This window comes from Hordeum vulgare, chromosome 7H (genome assembly GCF_904849725.1).
Source record: "Hordeum vulgare subsp. vulgare chromosome 7H, MorexV3_pseudomolecules_assembly, whole genome shotgun sequence".
Classification (NCBI taxonomy): Eukaryota; Viridiplantae; Streptophyta; class Magnoliopsida; order Poales; family Poaceae; genus Hordeum; species Hordeum vulgare.
In genome coordinates, this window is record NC_058524.1 from 608,992,424 (window position 1) to 609,014,759 (window position 22,336).

Here is a 22,336-nt window from a genome sequence, read left to right on the forward strand (position 1 = left end):
GCATTAGAAACTGCAGCATTCACTTTAAATAGGGCACCGTCTAAATCCGTTGAGACGACACCGTATGAACTGTGGTTTGGCAAGAAACCTAAGTTGTCGTTTCTTAAAGTTTGGGGCTGCGATGCTTATGTGAAGAAACTTCAACCAGAAAAGCTCGAACCCAAAGCGGAGAAATGCGTATTCATAGGATACCCTAAGGAAACTATTGGGTATACCTTCTATCTTAGATCCGAAGGTAAAACCTTTGTTGCCAAGAACGGATCCTTTCTAGAGAAAGAGTTTCTCTCGAAAGAAGTAAGTGGGAGGAAGGTAGAACTTGATGAGGTAATTACACCCCCTCTCGAACAGGAAAGTAGCGCAGTGCAAGAAGTTGTTCCTGTGGTGCCTACACCGACTGAAGAGGAAGTTAATGATGATGATCATGAAGCTTCGGATCAAGTTACTACTGAACCGCGAAGGTCCACAAGGGTACGCTCCGCGCCAGAGTGGTACGGCAACCCTATGATGGAAATCATGTTGTTAGACAACGGTGAACCTTTGAACTATGAAGAAGCGATGGTGGGCCCGGATTCCAACAAATGGCTTGAGGCCATGAAATCCGAGATAGGATCCATGTATGAGAACAAAGTATGGACTTTGGTGGACTTGCCCGATGACCGGCGAGCCATAGAAAATAAATGGATCTTCAAGAAGAAGACTGATGCAAACGGTAATGTAACCGTTTACAAAGCTCGACTTGTCGCAAAGGGTTTTCGACAAATTCAAGGAGTTGACTACGAAGAGACTTTCTCTCCCGTAGCGAAGCTGAAATCAGTCCGAATCATGTTAGCAATTGCCGCCTTTTATGATTATGAAATTTGGCAAATGGACGTCAAAACAGCGTTCCTTAACGGGAACCTGAAGGAAGAGTTGTATATGATGCAACCAGAAGGTTTTGTCGACCCTAAGGGTGCTAACAAAGTGTGCAAGCTCCAGCGCTCCATCTATGGGCTGGTGCAAGCATCTCGGAGTTGGAACATTCGCTTTAATGAGGTGATTAAAGCGTTTGGGTTCATACAGGTTTACGGAGAAGCCTGTCTATACAAGAAAGTGAGTGGGAGCTCTGTAGCTTTCCTCGTACTATATGTGGATGACATATTATTGATGGGGAATGATATAGAGATGTTGGAGAGCATAAAGGCCTATTTGAACAAGAGTTTTTCAATGAAGGACCTTAGAGAAGCTGCATACATATTAGGCATCAAGATCTATAGAGATAGATCGAGACGCCTCATAGGTCTTTCGCAAAGTACATACCTTGACAAGATATTGAAGAAGTTCAATATGGAAAACTCAAAGAAAGGGTTCTTGCCAGTTTTGCAAGGTATGAGATTGAGTAAGACTCAGTCGCCGACCACGACAGCAGATAGAGAGAAGATGGGTTCTGTCCCCTACGCTTCAGCCGTGGGCTCTCTAATGTATGCCATGCTGTGTACCAGACCTGATATAAACCTTGCGATAAGCTTGGTAGGGAGGTACCAAAGTAATCCCGGTGCGGAACACTGGACAGCGGTCAAGAATATCCTTAAGTACCTGAAAAGGACTAAGGAAATGTTTCTCGTTTATGGAGGTGACGAAGAGCTCGTCGTAAAGGGTTACGTCGATGCTAGCTTCGACACAGATCCGGATGACTCTAAGTCACAAACCGGATACGTATATGTGTTGAATGGTGCGGCAGTGAGCTAGTGCAGCGGCAAGCAAGAAGTCGTGGCAGCATCTACATGTGAAGCGGAGTACATAGCTGCTTCAGAAGCGGCTCATGAAGGAATTTGGATGAAGGAGCTCATCACCGACCTTGGAGTGGTTCCAAGCGCGTCGGGTCCTATGACACTCTTCTGTGATAACACTGGAGCCATTACCATAGCCAAGGAGCCCAGGTTTCACCGGAAGACGAAGCACATCAAGCGCCGCTACAATTCCATCCAGGACCATGTCCAGAGTGGAGTGATAGATATTTGTAAAGTACACACGGATCTGAATATTGCAGACCCGTTGACTAAACCTCTTCCACGAGCAAAACATGATCAGCACCATAATGCTATGGGCATTCGATACATCACAATGTAACTAGATTATTGACTCTATTGCAAGTGGGAGACTGTTGGAAATATGCCCTAGAGGCAATAATAAAATGGTTATTATCATATTTCCTTGTTCATGATAATCGTCTATCGTTCATGCTATAATTGTATTAACAGGAAACAGTAATACATGTGTGAATGAATAGATCACAATGTGTCCCTAGCAAGCCTCTAGTTGGCTAGCTCGTTAGTCAATAGATGATCATGGTTTCCTGATCATGGACATTGGATGTCATTGATAACGGGATCACATCATTGGGAGAATGATGTGGTGGACAAGACCCAATCCTAAGCCTAGCACTAGATCGTATTGTTCGTATGCTAATGCTTTTCTAATGTCAAGTATCTTTTCCTTCGACCGTGAGATTGTGCAACTCCCGGATACCGTAGGAGTGCTTTGGGTGTATCAAACGTCACAACGTAACTGGGTGACTATAAAGGTGCACTACGGGTACCTCCGAAAGTGTCTGTTGGGTTGGCACGAATCGAGATCGGGATTTGTCACTCCGTGTGACGGAGAGGTATCTCTGGGCCCACTCAGTAGAACATCATCATGAGCTCAATGTGACTAAGGAGTTAGTCACACGATGACGTGCTACGGAACGAGTAAAGAGACTTACCGGTAACGAGATTGAACAAGGTATAGGTATACCGACGATCGAATCTCGGGCAAGTTCTATACCGACAGACAAAGGGAATCGTATACGGGATTGATTGAATCCTTGACATCGTGGTTCATCCGATGAGATCATCGTGGAGCTAGTGGGAGACACCATGGGTATCCAGACCCCGCTGATGGTTATTGGCCAGAGAGGTGTCTCGGTCATGTCTGCCTGTCTCCCGAACCCGTAGGGTCTACACACTTAAGGTTCGATGACGCTAGGGTTATAGGGAATTGTTATACGAGATTACCGAAAGTTGTTCGGAGTCCCGGATGAGATCCCGGACGTCATGAGGAGCTCCGGAATGGTCCGGAGGTAAAGATTGATATATAGGACGGATGGTTTCGGACACCGGAAGTGTTTCGGGCATCACCGGTAACGTACCGGGACCATCGGGACCACCGGAGGTGGTCCCGGGGGGCCACCGAAGGGGGGTGACGACCCCGGGAGGCTAGATGGGCTAAGTGGGGAAGGGAACGAGCCCCTAAGTGGGCTGGTGCGCCCCCCACCCAGCCCATGTGCACCAGAAAAAGGGGGAAGGGGGGAACCCTAACTAAGGTGGGCCTTAGGCCCACCAGAGGGGTGCGCCACCCCTCCTCCTTGCCCTGGCCGCCACTCCCCCCATCTGGGAGGGATGCCGCACCCCCTAGGGTGGGAACCCTAGGGGTGGCACCCCCTCTCCCCTTCCCCTATATATAGTGGGCACTTTTGGCCTTTGGAGGACACGGTTTTCCCTCTCCCTCGGCGCAGCCCTGCACTTCTTTCTCCTCCTCTCTGCCGGCGCTTGGCGAAGCCCTGCCGGGAGACCTCGTCTCTCCACCAACACCATGCCATCGTGTTGCTGGTCTTCTTCCCCAACCTCTCCCTCCTCCTTGATGGATCAAGGTGCGGGAGACGTCAGCGGGCTGCACGTGTGTTGAACGCGGAGGTGCCGTTGTTCGGCACTAGATCGGAATCGCTGCGAGTACGACTCCATCAACCGCGTTCTAGCAACGCTTCCGCTTAGCGATCTTCAAAGGTATGAAGATGCTCTTACCCCTCTCTCGTTGCTGGTCTCTCCATAGGAAGATCTGAACATGCGTAGGAAAATTTTGAATTTATGCTACGTTACCCAACAGTGGCATCCGAGCCAGGTTTTCTATGCGTAGATTCTATGCACGAGTGGAACACAAAAGTTGGAGTAGTTCTAGGATGGGTGACCGGCCGGGAAGTTGATCCCGGGTGCGCATGAGTGAGGACAAAGTGCGTAGAAAAGAATAGTATTGATATGTGGGACCGGTCTAGATCCCGCCACGAATAATGACCACCGAAGGGTGTGTCCGGGGCGTTACAGGGATTTAGTTCAAACGTACACTACTTAAGTACAGACTGAGAGGGACAAGCTAGATAGCATGAGCAATGTCGCCGATGCAGCTGTGCTTGGAGCACCGGACCCTGGAGTTGTTGGCTTTGAAGATCTGTACTACCGCTCTTGCACGACTTATGGGAGAAAACGGTCAGATTTTCTACCACTATATAAGGGGGTCTTCTTCCCCAACGTTCTTTATCCGTTGAGCTCGTATTTTCCCTCCATTGTTGACCTTCTTTGAGCTTGCTAACTCTCAATCCCTCCAATGATTATTGCTAGTTCTTGAGGAAAAAGAGAGAGGAGATCTAGAACCACATTTTCACCAATCACTTTCTCCTCTATGTGAGGGGAACCCCTTGGATCTTGATCTTTGAGTTCTTTGTGAGCTCCTTGTTCTTCCTCTCATATTCCTCCATACCTTTTGTCATTGTGGAGCGATTTGATTGTGAGGGACTTGACCACTTTGTGTGTTCTTGCCATTGCATTAGTTGCGTCCATTTGAGTTCTCCACGGTAATACATGGAAGTGAAAATGTTTGAGAAGCTTATTACCTTTGGGTGCTTGGTACCCTAGAGATTGCTCTTTGTGGATGCTTTGGCGTCCTAGAAGCTTGGTGGTATAAAGCTCCGGGCAAGCGTCGGGGTCTCCAATTAGGTTGTAGAGATTGCCCCGAACATTTGAGGTCATATCGAAGACACAATCCATTGTGGTGAAGCTTTATGGTGTTGTTGGGAGCCTTCAATTAAGTTGTGGAGATTCCCCCAACCTTGTTTGTACGGGTTCGGTGACGGCCCTTAAGGATCCCTTAGTGGATTCACGACATCTTGCATTGTGCAAGGGCGTGAGAAGATTACGGTGGCCTTAATGGATTCTTGAGGAGCATTGTGCCTCCATGCTACTGCAACAAAAGGCCTTCCAATGGCGCCAGAAATAGGCACGTTTACGGGAGAATACTTGGCTTGATCCTCCTCAGAAATACTTCTGTTGCGGCTACAGCTTAAGGGACTTCCTAGGCAAGTATGCAAAGGATTTCCCCCGTGGCCTTGGAGACTTGCGTTGGTGTTCCCTCGAAGCGGAAAGGGTGATGTAGAGTAGCGATGGTAAGTATTTCCCTCAGTTTGAGAACCAAGGTATCGATCCAGTGGAGGAGTATCACAAGAGCCTGCACAAACACAAAAAGCTTGCTCCCAACGCTATGAAGGGGTTGTCAATCCCTTATAGATTGTTTGCCAAGTGAGATCTGAAAGCAACAAAGCAACAAAGCAAAGTAAAAGCGGAGGTATAAACGATGGATGTGAATAGACCCGGGGGCCATAGTGTTTACTAGTGGCTTCTCTCATGAAAGCAAGTAGACGGTGGGTGAACAAATTACTGTCGAGCAATTGATAGAACCGCGCAAAGTCGTGACGATATCTATGGCAATGATTATATCTATAGGCATCACATCCAAAACAAGTAGACCAATACTTTCTGCATCTACTACTATTACTCCACACGACGACCGCTATCCAGCATGCATCTAGTGTATTAAGTCCATAAGAACAGAGTAACGCCTTAAGCAAGATGACATGACGTAGAGGGATAATCTCAAACCAATGATGAAAACCCCATCTTTTTACCCTTGATGGCAACTACTTAATGTGTGCCTTGCTGCCCCTACTGTCACTTGGAAAGGCCACCACATGGTAGAACCCAAAACCAAGAACTTCTCCCATTGCAAGAATCATAGATCTAGTTGGCCAAACAAAACCCAAGACTCGGAGAGACTTACAAGGATATCAAATCATGCATATAAGAAATCAGCAAAGACTCAAATATATATCATAGATAATCTGATCACAAATCCATAATTCATCGGATCTCGACAAACACACCGCCAAAGAAGATTACATCGGATAGATCTCCATGAAGATCATGGAGAACTTTGTATTGAAGATCCAAGAGAGAGAAGAAGCCATCTAGCTACTAACTACGGACCCGTAGGTCTGAAGTGAACTACTCACGAGTCATTGGAGGGGCGATGATGATGATGAAGAAGCCCTCCAACTCCAAAGTCCCCTCCGGCATGGCACCGTGAAGGGTCTCCAGATGAGATCTCGCGGAAACGGAAGCTTGCGGCGGCGGGAAAGTATTTTCGAGGCTCCCCTGATTTTTTTGCTGAATTTTTGGGAATATATAGGCTAAGGATCTAGGTCAGGGGGCGGCCAAGGAGGCCACAAGCCCTGACACCGCCGCCTCCCCCCTGGCGGCGGAGTGGGAGCTTGTGGGCTCCCTGGAGCCCACCTAGATTGGCCCAGAGGCCCCCTGATCTTCTTTCGTTCGGGAAAAAATCATTTCGGGGTTTTTATTCCGTTTGGACTCCGTTCCAAAATCAGATCTGAAAAGAGTCAAAAACACAGAAAAACAGGAAGTGTCACTTGGCACTGAATTAATAAGTTAGTCCCAAAAAAGATATAAAAGGTACATAAAACATCCAAAGATGACAAGATAACAGCGTGAAACCATCAAAAATTATAGATACGTTTGAGACGTATCACTCCACAACGCTCCAAACGGAGATTAGCATCCGCAAGGGTGCGAACTTCGGGATACATCGTCGTCTCCGCGTGCCTCGATTATCTCTTACTCGAGCCCTTTTACTTATGCACTTTATTTTGTGATAGTCATATTGTTTATTGTTATATTTCTTGCTATCACTTAGTTGTTTATCTTGTTTAGCATAAGTCCTGGAGCTCTCCTCCCCTTGCACCGGACGAAGAGGAGAAGACCCTCATATGGGGGTAAAAACACCCCCATAAGAGGGGCTGGCAAAGGATGGCGCCGGCGGGTATTGGATCCCCGCCAGGTTCCCGCCAAAGCAACAGGTGCAAGCGTTGCATTGGCCAGGGGCCGGCAACATGGTGCATAAAGGGGAGGGGGATCACAACGCCGCCGCTGGATCTACTCTGGCGGAGGAGAGGCCGACGACCTACCTCTCTTGGATGGGATTGCTGTCGGTGATGACCGGAGGGGCTGGGGACTCACGATATGGCGGCGTTGACATCGGAGAAACCGAACGAGCAATGAGAGGTGAGAGAGAGGGAGTGGGTGTGAACTAGCAATGAAGGTGATGGGAGGGGGGCGTGGGGAGTTATGAGATGTCGTGTCATCTCCCGAGATTCACCATGCGTGTAGGCGCTCGCCACGCGTAGGTCGTGCGAGCCTGGCTCGCAAATAGCGGCGGAATCGGGCGTTCCTTGAGAGCCAGGCCCCACCCTGCTTTAAGTTTACAACCCTCGTTTCTGAACATTTGTTGTTTTGAGTTATAAAACTTAAGTCCTGATGGACGTCGGCACATTTCGTTGTTTGTCATACTTTTGGCGCACTACCACCATTTTTTTTTATCTTATGCGCCCAAAGTCATTTTACAGACGGTCATCCCTCACTATGCATTTAATTATCTTCAAAGTGTTCTTAAAATGCACTGTGATTGGATTTCAAGATATAGGAGGAGATCTTCACAAATTAAAACCTGCCATGTGCTTTTGCATTCAAAGCAAAATCTTCATAAGCACATCTTGAGGGGGAGCTCTCTGTATCTTGAGATCAACATTTCCAAGTCTTAATATTCATATATTTTATCCCCGCTAAAAAAATCAACCAATTGTCATCAATCACATAAAAGGGGAAGATTGTAAGTGCATCTAGTGTCACACCTTGTTGATTTTGGAGTATTGAAGACAAATGTGGTTGAGGCAGTAATGTGTTTGTAAGAGTTCACATGATACAATAGATAGAAGTCCCTGAAAATTCAATTTAACCATTGAAGATGACCCTAATAATGTCCGAAGACATTGATAATGGTTGAAACCATTGATGGCACGCGAAGATAATCGTTTGAAGATAATGAAACGCGAAGACAAAGTCATAAGAACCATCGTACTGTTAAATGGGGTTGATGTGATCAAAGTCAGAAGCTGATGTGATGCTCAATCCAAATACCTATGTATTCGAATGAAGACAACAAGAGACAATCTCTTGTAGAGTTGGTTGAGTCAGCATTGTTTATAGCCCAAATAATGTTGGCGCGTGAGACTTTGCATTTTTATTGTTAATCAGGGTACATACGCACCCGGGAAGAATAAACACCGCGTCCGTTTGCCTTTTCCCCGGTTTTGGACGGGAACGCCCGTTCCGTTTCCACGGCTCCAGGTGGTCACAAACTCACAACAGCACACTCATTGCATCAGTCGTGGATCCCACAGCCTGTGCCTGTGCGATGATCATCTCCAAATAAGTGAGAAATAAGCCAAGAAACCTCTAAAGAACCCCACTCACAATCACCGCAATCAAAGTAATAATTACACCTTTGCCGCAGTGGAAGATTTGGCATGCACTGCACAGCCCTACCACGACCACAACCAGGGCCAGATGTCCCGTTGCCGCAATAGGAGTGAGCTGATCCCATCAAAAATTCAGATACATCCTACCTGGCATGCACGCATGTGTGTGTGGATCCCACAGCCCTACCAACCAGCACTGCTGCCTCGACCAATGGAAACTCGCTGTATGTCATCTCCTCGAGAACTTCTCTGACCAAATGTCGTAGGTCAGGCCTGTCTGAAACCACAATAGATTATGATAATTTAAATTATTAAAAATAGATTATATATTCTGATTTTAAAAATAATCTAGATGGACATATTTGAAGGCCAGATTATATAAACTGTAATCCAGATTTTACATTGCATAATGATCTGTCCGTCCTCTGTTTTTTCTTTTAAAAAAGAGGATGACGGTGGCAGAAATGTAATTATCTCTAAATTTACAAGGGTAATGAGTCATTAGCAATTTATAATCTAATTTTACATAGGGTAGAGTAGATTATGAGTTTTTAATAATTTGTCCATCTAGTTTTTATAATCTACACCATCTTCAAACACGACTATCTAAGTGGTTCCAAACAGGGCCTCAATTATGTATTTTTTTTAAGAAAATATGTTAATATTGATAAATCGATATATCATTCTCGTCAACAACATGATATGAAGAACTACTACTCAAGATATCGAGTATGTATACAAAAAATTCATGCAATTCCTTCAATAGAGGTATGCCATGTGCACAACGTAATTGTAACTTCAACCAATGAACACCAGACCTAGAGTTTTCACCCCTGCAATTCGACTCCCTGCAACTTAGCGCGGCAACTTTCGGGCCACCGGATGCATTGTCAGGCAGGCTCCCGTGATGGAACGGCAACGGCGGTGTTTGGCACTATTTGGACCTGAATAACCTATTTTTATAGGATGTCTTTTACCGTTGGAAGTCTTTAAATAATATAAATAAATCTGGAGACAAAAGGAAAAAAGGACAGCACAACATCGATGGTGTTTGAAAGTCGTATTTATATTCAAATGGGCAAGAAAATGAAAAAAGACAGCACAATATCGTTTAATCCAAACAACAATATAGTCCAAGGGCATTACAGAGTTTCCCGTGATCATATCATACATAAGCTGAGAAAACAGACAATGAAAAGAATTGGCTAGCTTATTATCTGAATCTTATTTGCATGGGAGCTTAACTTGAGCTTATTTTTACATGAGCTTATTTTCACAGCACAGTTTAAAAGAACTGGCCCTTATTCGGAAAGAAAGATCACTAGTCCTGTACCTCTGTTTCGTTAGAAAGGCACGTTGCTGATGTAAACTCCTCAAACAGCTACGTTTAACGGTTCTTCGGCACCAATTATACAAACAGTTACACAAACTGCACCAGAATCATCGGATTAGATCGGTTACCAAATGCTGCCGGATCCAATCAGATCCAAGCATGAACCAATCCTAGGTGTTGGGAGGTCTACCCGTCTTTGTACTGCCGGCACGCATCTTCATCACCAAGCAACCCAACTTTTGCAAGCAAGCAATGCCACGGCAGTTGCTGCCAAGCGCTGCTGCTGGGGCTGCTGGTGCTTCGAGCTTCCGCTGAGTTCCATGGTGGTCGCCCACCGGGAATAAAGCTAGCTAAATGGCCATCACTACCTCCAACCAACTAACCACCGCCTTTCTCTCACTACACTGCACTCGCGTGCCTTTCACCATGCCATGTCACCTTTTGCCTCTACAAAATCCCTGTCGTTGTCGTGGCCGTCGTCGTCGTCTTCATCCAGTCGCAGCCACTAACCAGTGTTAGTGCTCGATCGAGGCTGGGGAGGGGAGGTTCAGACATGGACGCCATTGAGGAGTGCACCAGGGGCAGCAGCGATGGGCGGCGGCAGCAGCAGCTGCTGCAGCTTGGCTCGAGGATACTGGTCGGCGTGCCCAACAACTCCCGAGGGTGCTCCGAGCTGCTGTCGTGGGCGATCAGGGTCGTCGCCAAGCCCAACGATTCCGTCGTCGCCGTCCATGTCCTTGGTAACCGTCTAGCAATTTAGCTGTGTTGCTCTTGCTCCATTAATATAATTCTTGCTGTTGTATTCATGATTTTGCTGCTGTTGGTGGTGGTTTGTGGCCGGCAGGGGGGAGGGGGAGGAAGAACAGGCTCCAGAAGGCGAACGCCTTCGTGATCTACATGCTCGGGGAGCTGGTGGAGACATGCGAGGCCAAGCAGGTGAAGATTGATCAAAGAACTATGCAATTTCAAATCTGCAATTTGTTTGCCAAGCTGCTTACATATTTCTTTTTAGCCAAAGTGGTCACATTTATTTCTGAACGTGGCTTCTGAATAAAGATCATCAGAAGTTCTGATGATCTTTGGTGTCCAGTTCTTAGTTTACATTTCTTGCGCCTTTTATTTCCCATTTCCCTTCTGGTGAAAACAGTGCAGTGGCAACTTGGAAGCAAAGTTTGTGCTCGCGGGATTTTAGTTTGGTGCCATGTCTCTGTTCAGCTGTTCGGCGATTATTAGTACGGTGGCCTGAGTTTGTCTTCCTTTATGCTTCCTCATGCATGTGCTTATATGCACTCTTTAATGCTGCCAAATTGGGACTGAACTTCCATTATTACTGCTTCTGCGTCAAGCTGAAACAAAAAGGGTTACGACTTACGAGTTTTATCCTCTGTTTTCTCTGCCTTTCCTCTGTTTTCCAGGTCAATTTGGAGGCCAAGGTGATCTGCAGCTCTAGTGTTCCAAGAGCCCTGGCCCGGGAAGCTGCACTTACTGATGCAAAGTTTCTAGTCGTTGGAAGATCAAGGAGTAAATATCACAGGTAATCTTAATAATAATAATAATAATAATAATAATAATAATAATAATAAGCTACTCCTCTGTTCAGGTCCAGATATTGAACTGTATTTTTCTGCAAGTTTGCACTCTTCTTGTAAATGTAATCAGTGGTTTTATGCATTTCAGGAATCACTTTGAGGTTGCAAACTACTGCTTCATGCACGCTCCGAACAACTGTTCGGTGATCGCGGTCGGAAGGGAAGGCCTTGCGCAGACCCAGAGTAGCAATCGACTGAAGTCTCAGTCATTTGACGGTGAAAAGATTCAGCACTTTCTTCTGAAAACAAGCATGATGTCCATTCATGTTCTAATTCAGAACCTCAAACTGCAGGCAGCAGCAACATCTCCTCAAGTTCAACATGGAGCAGAACATTAACAAAACTACTTCGATCAAGCTCGATACGCAAGCAGGTTGACGGCGACGAGGAGGACAAGAGCTCGCCGAGGGCGGTTCTTGATGGACCGGAGGGAGGGGAACACCTGCAAGTCACTGAAGAGTGCTACAACAGCACATGTAGCAATGACACGATGAGCCGGCGTGGTCACAGTGGCATATGGAGACGGCTGTCGGACATGAAGCTCTGGCTTCCGTTCCTACGAACAGTCGACGACGAAGGTGCGAAAGGCGGCGACGGCTGCTCTACGTTCTCTGAAGATCAGAAACCTTCCTGGAAATGCTACAGTTACGAAGAGATTTCAGTTGCTACAGACGACTTCAGTCCAGGTTGGTAACTTATTTTCAGGCCTTATATCCATGCATTTGAATAGGAATTTTCACTGAACTTCCTATCATGCAAAATTCATTAAGATTCAGAGTGTAATGTAATTGATGGTTTCATGCATGTAGATAATATAGTGGGGAGAGGAGGCTATGCAGAAGTGTACAAGGGCATACTGTCTGACGGCCAATGCATAGCAGTGAAGAGGCTGGCCAAGGGCAAGCCCAGTGAGCAGAAGGAGAAGGAGTTCCTGTCGGAGCTAGGGATCCAAGTGCATGTCTGTCACCCAAACACGGCCGACCTTCTCGGATGCTGCGTCGAGAATGGGCTATATCTGATCTTCGAGTTCTGCGCGAATGGGACGCTCGCATCGGCGCTCCACGGTATCTGAAAAAAATTCAGCCAGTGTACAAGTTCAGAGTGATCGACATGAAGATTTTGTCAGTGACACTGGTGATAACATTTCTTTGCAGGGAATGGCGGGAAGGTCCTTGAGTGGCCTCTGCGGCAGAAGATCGCGGTGGGTGTCGCCAGGGGTTTGCAGTATCTGCACATGTTCTGTAGGCATCGGATCATCCACCGCGACATCAAGGCCGCTAATATCCTCCTCGGCGATGATTTTGAACCTCAGGTGAAACTACGTTTTGAGTCAATTAAAACCACTCTTTTATGGAAAAAGTGAACTATTCCCGCCAAATAACAATCTTCTGTCAAATAAAATGATACAGTTACTGAAGAATTATATCCAATGCAAGTAACGAAATGGCATTTAATCAACTATAAAAGTGATGTGATTATTTAATAAGATGGGCATTTGTCTGTCTACACCAACAGATTTCTGACTTTGGACTGGCAAAGTGGCTTCCCAAACAATGGACCCATCACTCTGTCGTACCCATAGAGGGCACATTTGGGTATTTGGCGCCAGAATACTTCATGCACGGCATCGTCGACGAGAAGACAGACATATTTGCCTTTGGAGTTCTTCTGCTAGAGATCGTCACAGGAAGGCGGCCCATCGATTGCTCCAAGCAAAGTCTTCTTCAGTGGGTGAGCACTAACTGAATGTGCACACTCCAATGAACTGACTGAATAGGTAACGAAGAGAACAGTTCACATTATGTGTGTTTGCTCTTTCTGTCTTCCTAGGCAAAGCCACTTCTGGAGGCCGGGCAAGCGATCGAGCTTGCAGACCCTGACCTCGGCGATGACTATGACAAGGACCAGCTAAAAAGGATGGTCACCGTCGCCTCCCGCTGCATCATGCGGCCCGCAATGTGGCGGCCATCGATGTCCGAGGTACCCATTCATCATACTTGTTGGGTTTAAGTTATTGATGTCAGATGGAATGTCAAGAATGACAAGCAAATATGTGATGCTTTTTCAGGTGCTGCACTTGCTGTCTACCGACGATGAGTGCTTGGAGGAGCCGGAGAAATGGAACATTCCGGAGGACGAGGTGAATGACATGGATGACTGCACGCTATTTTCAGAATCTTGCTCTCTGTGATGTAACAGGCTTTTATTTATTTTGGTGTCGATGTGGCTTCTCTGAGTAAAATTCAATTGATGGAAAATGATTGGGTTCTCCATGTTTTTTGTATGAGGTTTTCCTTTTCCACGAACTATGCGCTTTCAAATTGTTGTCATGGGTTGTCGAGCAAGCAGGAGAAAACAAAGAAAAAAAAATGGTGGTTCGTTGGAGTAGGCTGTGAGACCCAAGCGGCCCAGTTGTGCAGCGGCCCGTTATCCTTCCACCGTTGGAAGCGGGCAGTTTTCGCTGCTCTGTGAAACCAGCCTCACGCAATGCCTGCCACATTATAGCCCGTGACGCCTAGCTTCCGCACAGGCCCCCAACCGGGTCCACTACGCAACTTGGAACGGGCGGGCCAGCGGAAGCACGACCGGGCCAGGCCCACAGCGCTACGGCAACGTCCACACCACCTTGATGCCCCCGCTCGGGTTACAAGCTCACGCTGCTGAGCTCGGCGAGACGGTTCGTAGAGAACGCTATTTAAGCTGGTCTGTTGCCTCCTCGGTAGGCGAGGTGGGACTAAAAAGAGTGTGGGATGCTGCGCATGCTACTGTTGGAATGAATATTCTGCACGCATGGGCCTTTGCGTTCGGCTATTGTCGTTCTGGGCCTGGAAATGAAGGCCATTCGCTCCTGGCCCTGGACAGACTTTCCGTGAAGCCAATAAGTGACGCTCAGGAAACAAACAAAGTGGATAACTCATGTGTACCTCAAAAAACAAAAAAGGTATGCAGTCTGGCTTTGCTCAAAAATAAAAGGAAAAAAAAAACTGTACAGTGTGGCAGGGTAGGAAGAAATATGCCAAATTGGAACGCTACAAACAAACCAAGTATGTTATCTAAGACATGCCTGCCGCTGTGTTTTGAGTTTTTTTTTCTCATGCACGTTTTGGGGAGGACCAGTTCATTAAAATACATTGGTTTAACAGCAAAAAAATCAACGTTTGTACTAGTATTAGAGGTTTAAACCAGTGACATTAAGGGGGACCGGGGCCTCTGCGCAATTCCATGATTCACATATCGTGTATAACCCTCAATATATCCCCGTAAAAATCTAAACAGTCATATTGACGTCACCAGCTGGAGAGGATTAGACTCCATCGTCTCCAATGGCCCGCCCCGAACCACCCATAAGAACTTGAATGAAAGCCGTTTTTCCTATGTCCAAATACTTTTGTTTAATGGATTTAAATATTTAATATTTAGTAAATACGATACCAAATGCATTAGTGTTGGCAACTACAATTCGGGTCAGCGTTTACTATGAAAGAATGAACTACAAGATATTTATTTTGTAATCGTTCTTGTGTTATGAGAGTAACTAGCAAGTGTTAGTTTTGATTTATGATGCTACACTAATAAAAAACGAGCCTTTAGTTCCGGTTTGAGACGGCCTCTATTTAATCTTTAATTACCCCTACTCACTGCTTCAACGTGAAGCACTCATTTCAAATCGTTAACTTTCCGGCCACTGCTCCAGCCCAAACATGCTTAAATTTTCAGTTTTATCTACACTAGTTTTCAAGTCTGCACTTGTTGTCTTCTTGACAATAGTAAGGTATCAATCCTACTAACCCTTAGGTCTTAACGTCACATGATTTAATTTCCAAACAGTTAATGTTTAGCCATTATAAAAGTTATGCCCATGTTTCAACGTATGATCAATTAACTAGTCTGTTAGAAAGGTGTAGCCCGGTTGAAAAAAGGAAGAAGGGTAAACTTGTATGTCCTCGTCAACAAGTTTTTCTCATCCAAAATTTATGTGCATATCTATGCCCACTTTCTTGAACATCTAGTGAATAGTGATGTTTGTTAATGCCTTCGTTTTCTCTCAGGATCAATCCAATTGAACAAACCAAGAAAGAGGATGAATTCAACAAGCCTCATACACTCAAACGTAGAAGCATTTCCACTATTCGTTTTTTTCTCATTGTTTTTAGCCATACATCCCCATTTTTGTTGAAGGTACCTCCTGATTTCTTTATTTATCTTGGTGTTGTAATTTTTCATAATTTGCTATATGCCAACAGCCGACACGCTGACCTCCCAGTTAGATAACAAAGAAATGCATGACTTCTGTACGAAGCCGTCGTTTACTTTTGAACTGATCTTATTCATACAGAAGTGCAGATAACATGCATCCTTTGCACCACATTATTTAGTCCCCTTCCCAATGATCAAGTCAGTATGGATCTATTATTGAGCCAGGAGCCGGGCGGTAGTAGGGCTCGTCGAACCACCATATCCTCCTCCATAGCAGCCCCAGGGCCGACGATGGCACGGATCCAGCAGGAGCCGGTGCCGAATTTGGTGAGGCGGTCGCCGGCACCGCCGCTAGATGCTCCTCCACGAAACCCAGACGCCCGCCGTCTCCGCCACCATGATCCTCTCTCACCAGCTCCAGCCACGGCGCCCCTGCCAGAGCCCCGGCCGGGGCATGATCATCGTCGTAACCAGGAACACCCTGGAGAGGCGATGGTGCCTCTACGTCCTGAAGAAGGCCGCGAGCTGCATGCGCGGTTTGCGCTGCGACGAGGAACGCAGCCAGGAGTAGCAGCGTCGTGGTGCTGGCTGGTCGAGCCATTGGATGGATGACTGCGCGTGAGAGCTTGATGCGAATCAAGTCGTACGTGAAGGAACATATATAGAGAGAATGTGAAGCGTTTAACGCTAGGTAATTAACTTGTTGCCGAATGAAATTCGCAGTGGAACTGTTTATGTTACCGTGACCTTTTGATGGCAATTAACTCCAAGACAATGTTTAATATGTTAATGGTAACTCCAGGTATAATAAAGCAAATGTGTGATCCGTGCTGTAAAAAAAATGCAAATGTCTGCGAACTAAGCATAGCTCAATGCATGGTTGTTTTTTTTTACGGTGAAATCAACCTACTAGGGTTCAAGTCTTAAATTTAGCACTGGTGCTCGTATTTTTTAGATTTATTTCATTTCTTTCGCCGATGTTCATTCAATGACAGAAGACGTTCTCATCGATGTCTATGATGACTTGTCAATCTTAAAATATTATACCAGTTCATTATTTTAGGATGCTCATACGAATAGGATATGCATGTGTGTGTTTATAGAGACGTGGTGTTTGTGCGTCTATGTAGACATCTATTGTTTGTACCCTATTAGGAAAACGAATATTCTGTTCAGTGGTATTTTTCGTTATCTATTTATCTTTTTGTTTATATTAAATATTTTCTTTTGTTTTGTATTTTTGGATACATGTTGAATTTTTATTGAATGCACTTTGACTATTTGAGAAATACATATTGAACATTTCTTACAGACACATTGAATGCACATGAATATTTCTTAAATACACAATGACCAGTGAATGCCCATTAGTATTTACTAAATGTCCAACCAATATTTTTAAAACATAAGGTGAACATTTCTTAAACACGCATTAAGCATTTTTTTTTAAAACAGGTCACGAGCACTGTTTTTAAAATGCAAACATTTGTTAAGTGGTGGAATATTTTTTCGGTAGTATGAACATTTTTTTTATATTATGACCACTTTAAAAAATTGGGAGATTTTTGTTTAGTTTCAATCTTTTGCTTGAGCAAAGTAGTTGATCCCTCCGTGGAGATGCGGGTCCAGTCATCGCAAGGCTGTCCCTTGGAGTGGGCGATGGCTGTTGCGGGCGCGTTGGACCTTGCCAAAGGTGCGGTGGATGCGGTTCTTTGTCCAGACGGGGTGTTGTGTGGCCGATGTTCTCCTTGCAATGCGTCCGGTAGTTGGCGCTCTGCTTTGCAGTTATGTTAGGAAAGTGCTGCGGTGTGAAGCTTCTGGGACGAACGGTGTTGCCCATTTCTAGGTGATGTGGTGTGGTGTGACGCGCGGAAGAAAAATCTTGCATGGCTTTCGTCGGGCCGGCGGCGATGGCAGCCTGGATGTCATTCCCCTCCTTGGAGGCGTTGTCGAGGTGTGTTTGTCATGTCCCTTGCTTGCTTGGAGTTGTGGCTGTCTCCAGACGAAAGCCTTGTTCAGTTGGATCGGCACAATGGCGGTGTCCTCGGTGTCATTCCTCTATTAGAAGCATTGTGTTCGAACACTTGGCTGGCCCCTTTGTCGCTCTCCTCCGGCGTTCGTCGTTTTCCTCCTTGATCCTCTGCGACGCTATGTACGCCCAGGGGCGGAGCTCGGCCCGGGGCACCCAGGGCCCAGGCCCAGGGCATGGAAAATTCAACAGGCTATTATATATATAGGAATTTCTGCAGGCACAGGGTGCAGACCGGTCAAAAGAAGGAGGCCCAAAGCCTGATGGGCTGGTTCTCATCAAACGCATGCACGCACAAGGGAAAGGCCTCCCCACGATCTAACTGAAACGCACGTACTCACCTGAAACACCGTGCCACACCACCGTATGAAAAAATCAATCTCCAGATTCGGCCGCCTTGGTGTCGTCCGGTTGACCCCCCCCCCCCCCCCCGGGCACCGGCCCGTTGTTCACCCGCGTGACGCGCCACCAACTTGATTGCTGCACCTTCATAATTTTGTTTGACTCATTCCGGTTTCCCCTGACGACCTCTATGGTTGTTTGCTCTGTGTATTAGTGTATATAAACTGCTTTGAATAAAATTTTAGTTGAAATAATATGTGTGTATCCAGTCAAACATCTAGGGTATTGTTGAACTCAAATTGCTGTAATTGCCAATTTCATTTCATATTATAGAAACAGAAGATGAAGTGATTATTTTCACCGGTGTCGACAACGGGGTGTCTGCACCTATCATTTCAGATGGGGGAATCAAGCACCTAAAGGGACTGCATACACACACATATAGGTCTCGCAAAGGGCTTTTAATTACCTCATCAAAGTGGTAAGTTTTCAGATTTGAATCAATAATAATTGTTCCACTTGATGTTTATGCTTTTTTGTTGAAATTATATATTTTTTAAATACCTTGAAGGTGTTGGTTTTTCTATCGTTGATCAAGTTATGGGAGGCACCAACGAAGTGATCATTTGATTTGGTATTTTTTGTACTCCCATATTACTATTTGTACTTCTGTCATGTTTTGTCTATTTTCTTGGATCATTGATCATCAAGTTTAAATTGTAGATTGATTGAGGAATCCTACTTTATTTTGTATGCTTTCGCATCAGGTATTTCTTAGAAATGACATGAGGTAGTTTTATGTGCCAAAGTTTTCCATGTTGTCGAAGAAAAATTAGGCCCGGGGTTTGCTCAATTCCTAGTTCCGCCACTGTGTACGCCCGTCGCCGTTGTGTCCAAGATGGCGTCTTCCTTAGACCGGATCGAGCCACGTCACCCACTTGCCACTTCCTCTTAGGCGATAAGAGTGGATGGTGCGTCAATAAGTGAAGCTCTAGGGCAGTGGTATTCTTGGGAGGTGTCCGGCGTCGGTTGATCCGAATCGTCGCAGAGAGAGTGCATACGATACAATATAGTATATGTGTACAACAATTGAAACCTACGGAGCAGGCTTCGGCCCGTCCGCCTAATGGCCGCCGGATGACCACACGAAACCTCAGCTCAAACCCCCTCTCCACCTCATCGTGCCCCAACATTCTACTTCCCTTTCACTCTTTTCCCCACTTGTTTTGTCAATCAATCAAAGCAAACCCAAGCGAGTCGATTTCCTTGTCCCTTCGGGGGCATCCGATAAAAAGTCGATCTCGATGCCACAGTGACCAGCCCAGTCAAACCCAAGTTGCCATGCCACCTCTGGTGTGCTAGCTTGCAGTCGATGGTGTGCTAAACCCCTCCACCTCAGCGTATATGTCACGTGCTTTATTCTCACCTTTTCGTTTGGAGCTTTCACTTGCAGATGGCTGATGGCACGTCACAGTCAGCTCCCAAGCAAGCCCAAGTGGGTTTCCATGGCTCCACCTCGGACGGAGCAACATGCCAGATAAGCTCAATGTATGTATCGAACTGCTCACCGGAAGTCAGGAACGGTAAATTATGACGGAAAAAAAATTATTACCGTGTGAACCAGTAGCCGGATCTGCCACACGGAAAATTAGAGGATCATTTTGTCATCAGAAAATGTTAGTTACGTAAAAAAAATTATGTATGCACCTATCGGCTTTGCGAACACCAATTATTACTAATTGGACACTAGTAGACCGATTAGTACTAACTAGTATAAATGTTCGTGCGTTGCACCGGACTAGAAAAAAGCAGAGAACCTATTTATTTTGCCAATAAATGTTAAATTAAAATTATAATGTTAAATGTAAGACATCTATTTTTGGACGGAAGGAGTTTCTTTTAAAGTTTTAAAATATAATGTAATGCTTATATAAAAATTGGATTACTTTTTTAATAATAATTATCATTTTTATTGAGTGATAATAATGTTTTGTTTTTTGATGGGTAATACTATTTTTGTGTACAACATATTTTCAAAAACTAAATTGAACAATATATATTTTAAATTGTTTTTGCACAACTTGCTAAGCTCTTGCGAGTGAGCTGCTCTGATCATAGACACCAAGCCTCCGCACAAGACACAAAGCGCGTCCTCCGGAGCACTTTGCTCATCTTCTTCTAAAAAAAACGTTCCCCTCATCTTCTTCTCAAAGGAAAAAAAAGTTGTCCTTATCTCTTCACTTTGTTCCCGTCACTCCCCTCATTCCAATGGTGGCGACCCCCTCCCTTCCCTTCCTTGTGGAGTTGAGCTCTCGATGTACCTCCAATGGTGGCCGCCCCTTGCCGTTCATCCCTCCGCTGGCAATATTACATTTCATTTGTAATTATTTTTGCAATGTTCCTGGTATTTCTTACCAGAAATCACTGTTCTAATGTTTTCTAAAATAAAAATTCAAGATTTTTTTTAAAAGGGAAACATTTTTGTTGTGATATATTACATTTTATTTGTAATTTTTCGCACTGTTTTTTGTGCTTATACATCCCGCACGCACTCAAGGAGACAACAATCTGAAGCCCATATTTGTCGAAAAAAAACTGAATCAGTGTTGTGCTTGATGGAATCTCATATTTGTTGAAATAAAATAATAAAAATATTACATTTCATTTGTAAAAGTCATTTACAAAATCAACTATATGTAATTGGCACAGCTGGTCTATATCCAATGAATTATGAGAAGCCCTTTCATTTGCTAGTTATCTAAAACTACCACCACAGATGCCATCCAACAGCTAGCCAATAGCGGAGGATCTTTTTCCAGAAATAGCATGCATGTCCTCTTTGAGCAAATAGAAGTTAGTACGACAAAACAATCAATCTTGAAAAAAGAATTTGTTATTACGAGATCTTCCAAATTGTATAATATTTACCTGATTTAGATTGATTTTGGGAGACGCGCAGCCGTGGATGGGGTCTGCGAGGGTGAGCGGCTTCCTAGTGGCCTGCTTCTCCTTGGAGACGATCTTGGGGCCGAAGCATGCGCCGACGCCGACGAACTCCTCGCCCTCGTGGCCGCCCACCCAGCTTTGCACTTCATACATAGTGCTAGTGTGGAAGCAAAACATACCTGCATTTTATCAATACTGATCTTAGCAACCTGCTTTTTATCTGTAAGATCAGTAACCTTGTTGTAGAATGATACAACATCAAGTAACATATGTAAACACAATGTCAGAGTGTCAGCATCTTAAGCAAAATTTCTGCATAAATAGACAGACAAGATAATTGGCACGCATATGATTCCAAGTTGACATTTCATACACTACTTTTGATACGACTATGAAGATTGACAAGGTCTGAATCTAAAAGTGTGCAAAACCATCGCTGACTTTCTGAAGAAAAAAAGCACAAAATGCATGGTCATGGCACAAAGGCCAGTGCCGACAGCACATGGAAAGGAAGAAGGTAAGAAGGGGAAATCACCTGCGTCATTAGTAGCCAAGGCTGAAGCATGCTCTCAACGCCGCACAGTAACGAAAGACCACCAGTCAAGCAGGGAACCTGTAGCAACGCCGCTGCATTGTGGCCCGAGAAGAAGCACAAATAAAAGCACGGACAAGAGAATTCGAAAACAACCTAAGTAGCAAGCCAAAACATGACCACCACACAGGTATAGGTATGAACAACCAACCATAGAATTTGGGGATTTTCAGATAATTAACCTTTAAGATTATGATTTTCAAAGAATTGACACATACAAACTGAACAAAGGCATGCTAGGATCATTCAAAGATATGTATTTAAAATGGATTACAAAAACAACTTTGGCATCAAACCCATCATAGGATCATGTAATTTACATGTTAACATAACAGGAAAAAAATGATCTACGTCACCTTTGCATTTGGGTTCTTCTCCTTGAGGTAGTTGCCAACGCCGGTGATGATGTTGCTGCTTCAAATCCCGGTGGCGGAGATGTCGACCTGCATATAAATGGCGAGTCAATTCAATTGTCTTGCCATTCCAGAGAAGTTGAACGGTATAATGCATGCATCTAAATGTAGTAGATAACTTGTCATGTTGGTGCCTGGTCCAAATAGTGCTACTGCTACTGCTACATACAATACATAGTTGCTCTCGTTACAGTTGTATCTACCATGCAGTTTGTTTGTTCAAGGCAAGCTCCAAAGAGAAAGGAATCAGTCTCTTAGTTGTGACTGTAACCATAGTCACTCATACAAATTTCACATAGATTCCTAAAATCAATACACTAACAGTTTGACTACCAAGTTAGTTGCTGCATAAATATATGGGCGGTTATTTACAAAATTAAATTGATACAATCATTCATAGCCATGCCTGTAGACTATGTGGCTCACCTGTTGGGTCAGGACTC

At 45.0% G+C, this 22,336-nt stretch overlaps 2 protein-coding genes across 2 annotated transcripts; one reads left to right on the forward strand and one right to left on the reverse strand.

Annotated features, from left to right (window-relative positions):
- The first annotated feature begins 10,183 nt into the window (after window positions 1-10,183).
- On the forward strand, window positions 10,184-13,647 carry LOC123408757 (probable receptor-like serine/threonine-protein kinase At5g57670). The gene is made up of 10 exons (XM_045101804.1): window positions 10,184-10,525; window positions 10,630-10,721; window positions 11,201-11,319; window positions 11,463-11,590; window positions 11,668-12,060; window positions 12,184-12,438; window positions 12,529-12,686; window positions 12,890-13,105; window positions 13,205-13,354; window positions 13,443-13,647. The coding sequence occupies exons 1-10, from the start codon at window positions 10,339-10,341 to the stop codon at window positions 13,563-13,565; spliced, it is 1,821 nt and encodes a 606-aa protein (XP_044957739.1). The 5' UTR covers window positions 10,184-10,338; the 3' UTR covers window positions 13,566-13,647.
- A 7,085-nt stretch (window positions 13,648-20,732) lies between these two features.
- Window positions 20,733-21,516, reverse strand: LOC123413323 (signal peptide peptidase-like 5). Its single transcript, XM_045106264.1, has 3 exons — window positions 21,424-21,516; window positions 20,871-21,067; window positions 20,733-20,777 (listed from the first exon to the last, which is right to left on the reverse strand). Exons 2-3 carry the CDS (start codon window positions 21,063-21,065, stop codon window positions 20,733-20,735), a joined length of 240 nt encoding a protein of 79 aa, XP_044962199.1. The 5' UTR covers window positions 21,066-21,067; window positions 21,424-21,516.
- Window positions 21,517-22,336: the final 820 nt, after the last annotated feature.

Excerpts from the sequence above, each read along its gene's own strand:
- LOC123413323 (XM_045106264.1), bottom strand. The coding sequence starts at position 21,065 with ATGTTTTGCTTCCACACTAGCACTATGTATGAAGTGCAAAGCTGGGTG. Across the intron at positions 20,778-20,870 it reads CCAAAATCAATCTAAATCAG|GACATGCATGCTATTTCTGG; the intron begins GTAAATATTATA and ends TTGCTCAAAGAG.
- LOC123408757 (XM_045101804.1), top strand. The coding sequence starts at position 10,339 with ATGGACGCCATTGAGGAGTGCACCAGGGGCAGCAGCGATGGGCGGCGG. Across the intron at positions 11,320-11,462 it reads TCAAGGAGTAAATATCACAG|GAATCACTTTGAGGTTGCAA; the intron begins GTAATCTTAATA and ends TATGCATTTCAG. Across the intron at positions 12,061-12,183 it reads TACAGACGACTTCAGTCCAG|ATAATATAGTGGGGAGAGGA; the intron begins GTTGGTAACTTA and ends TCATGCATGTAG.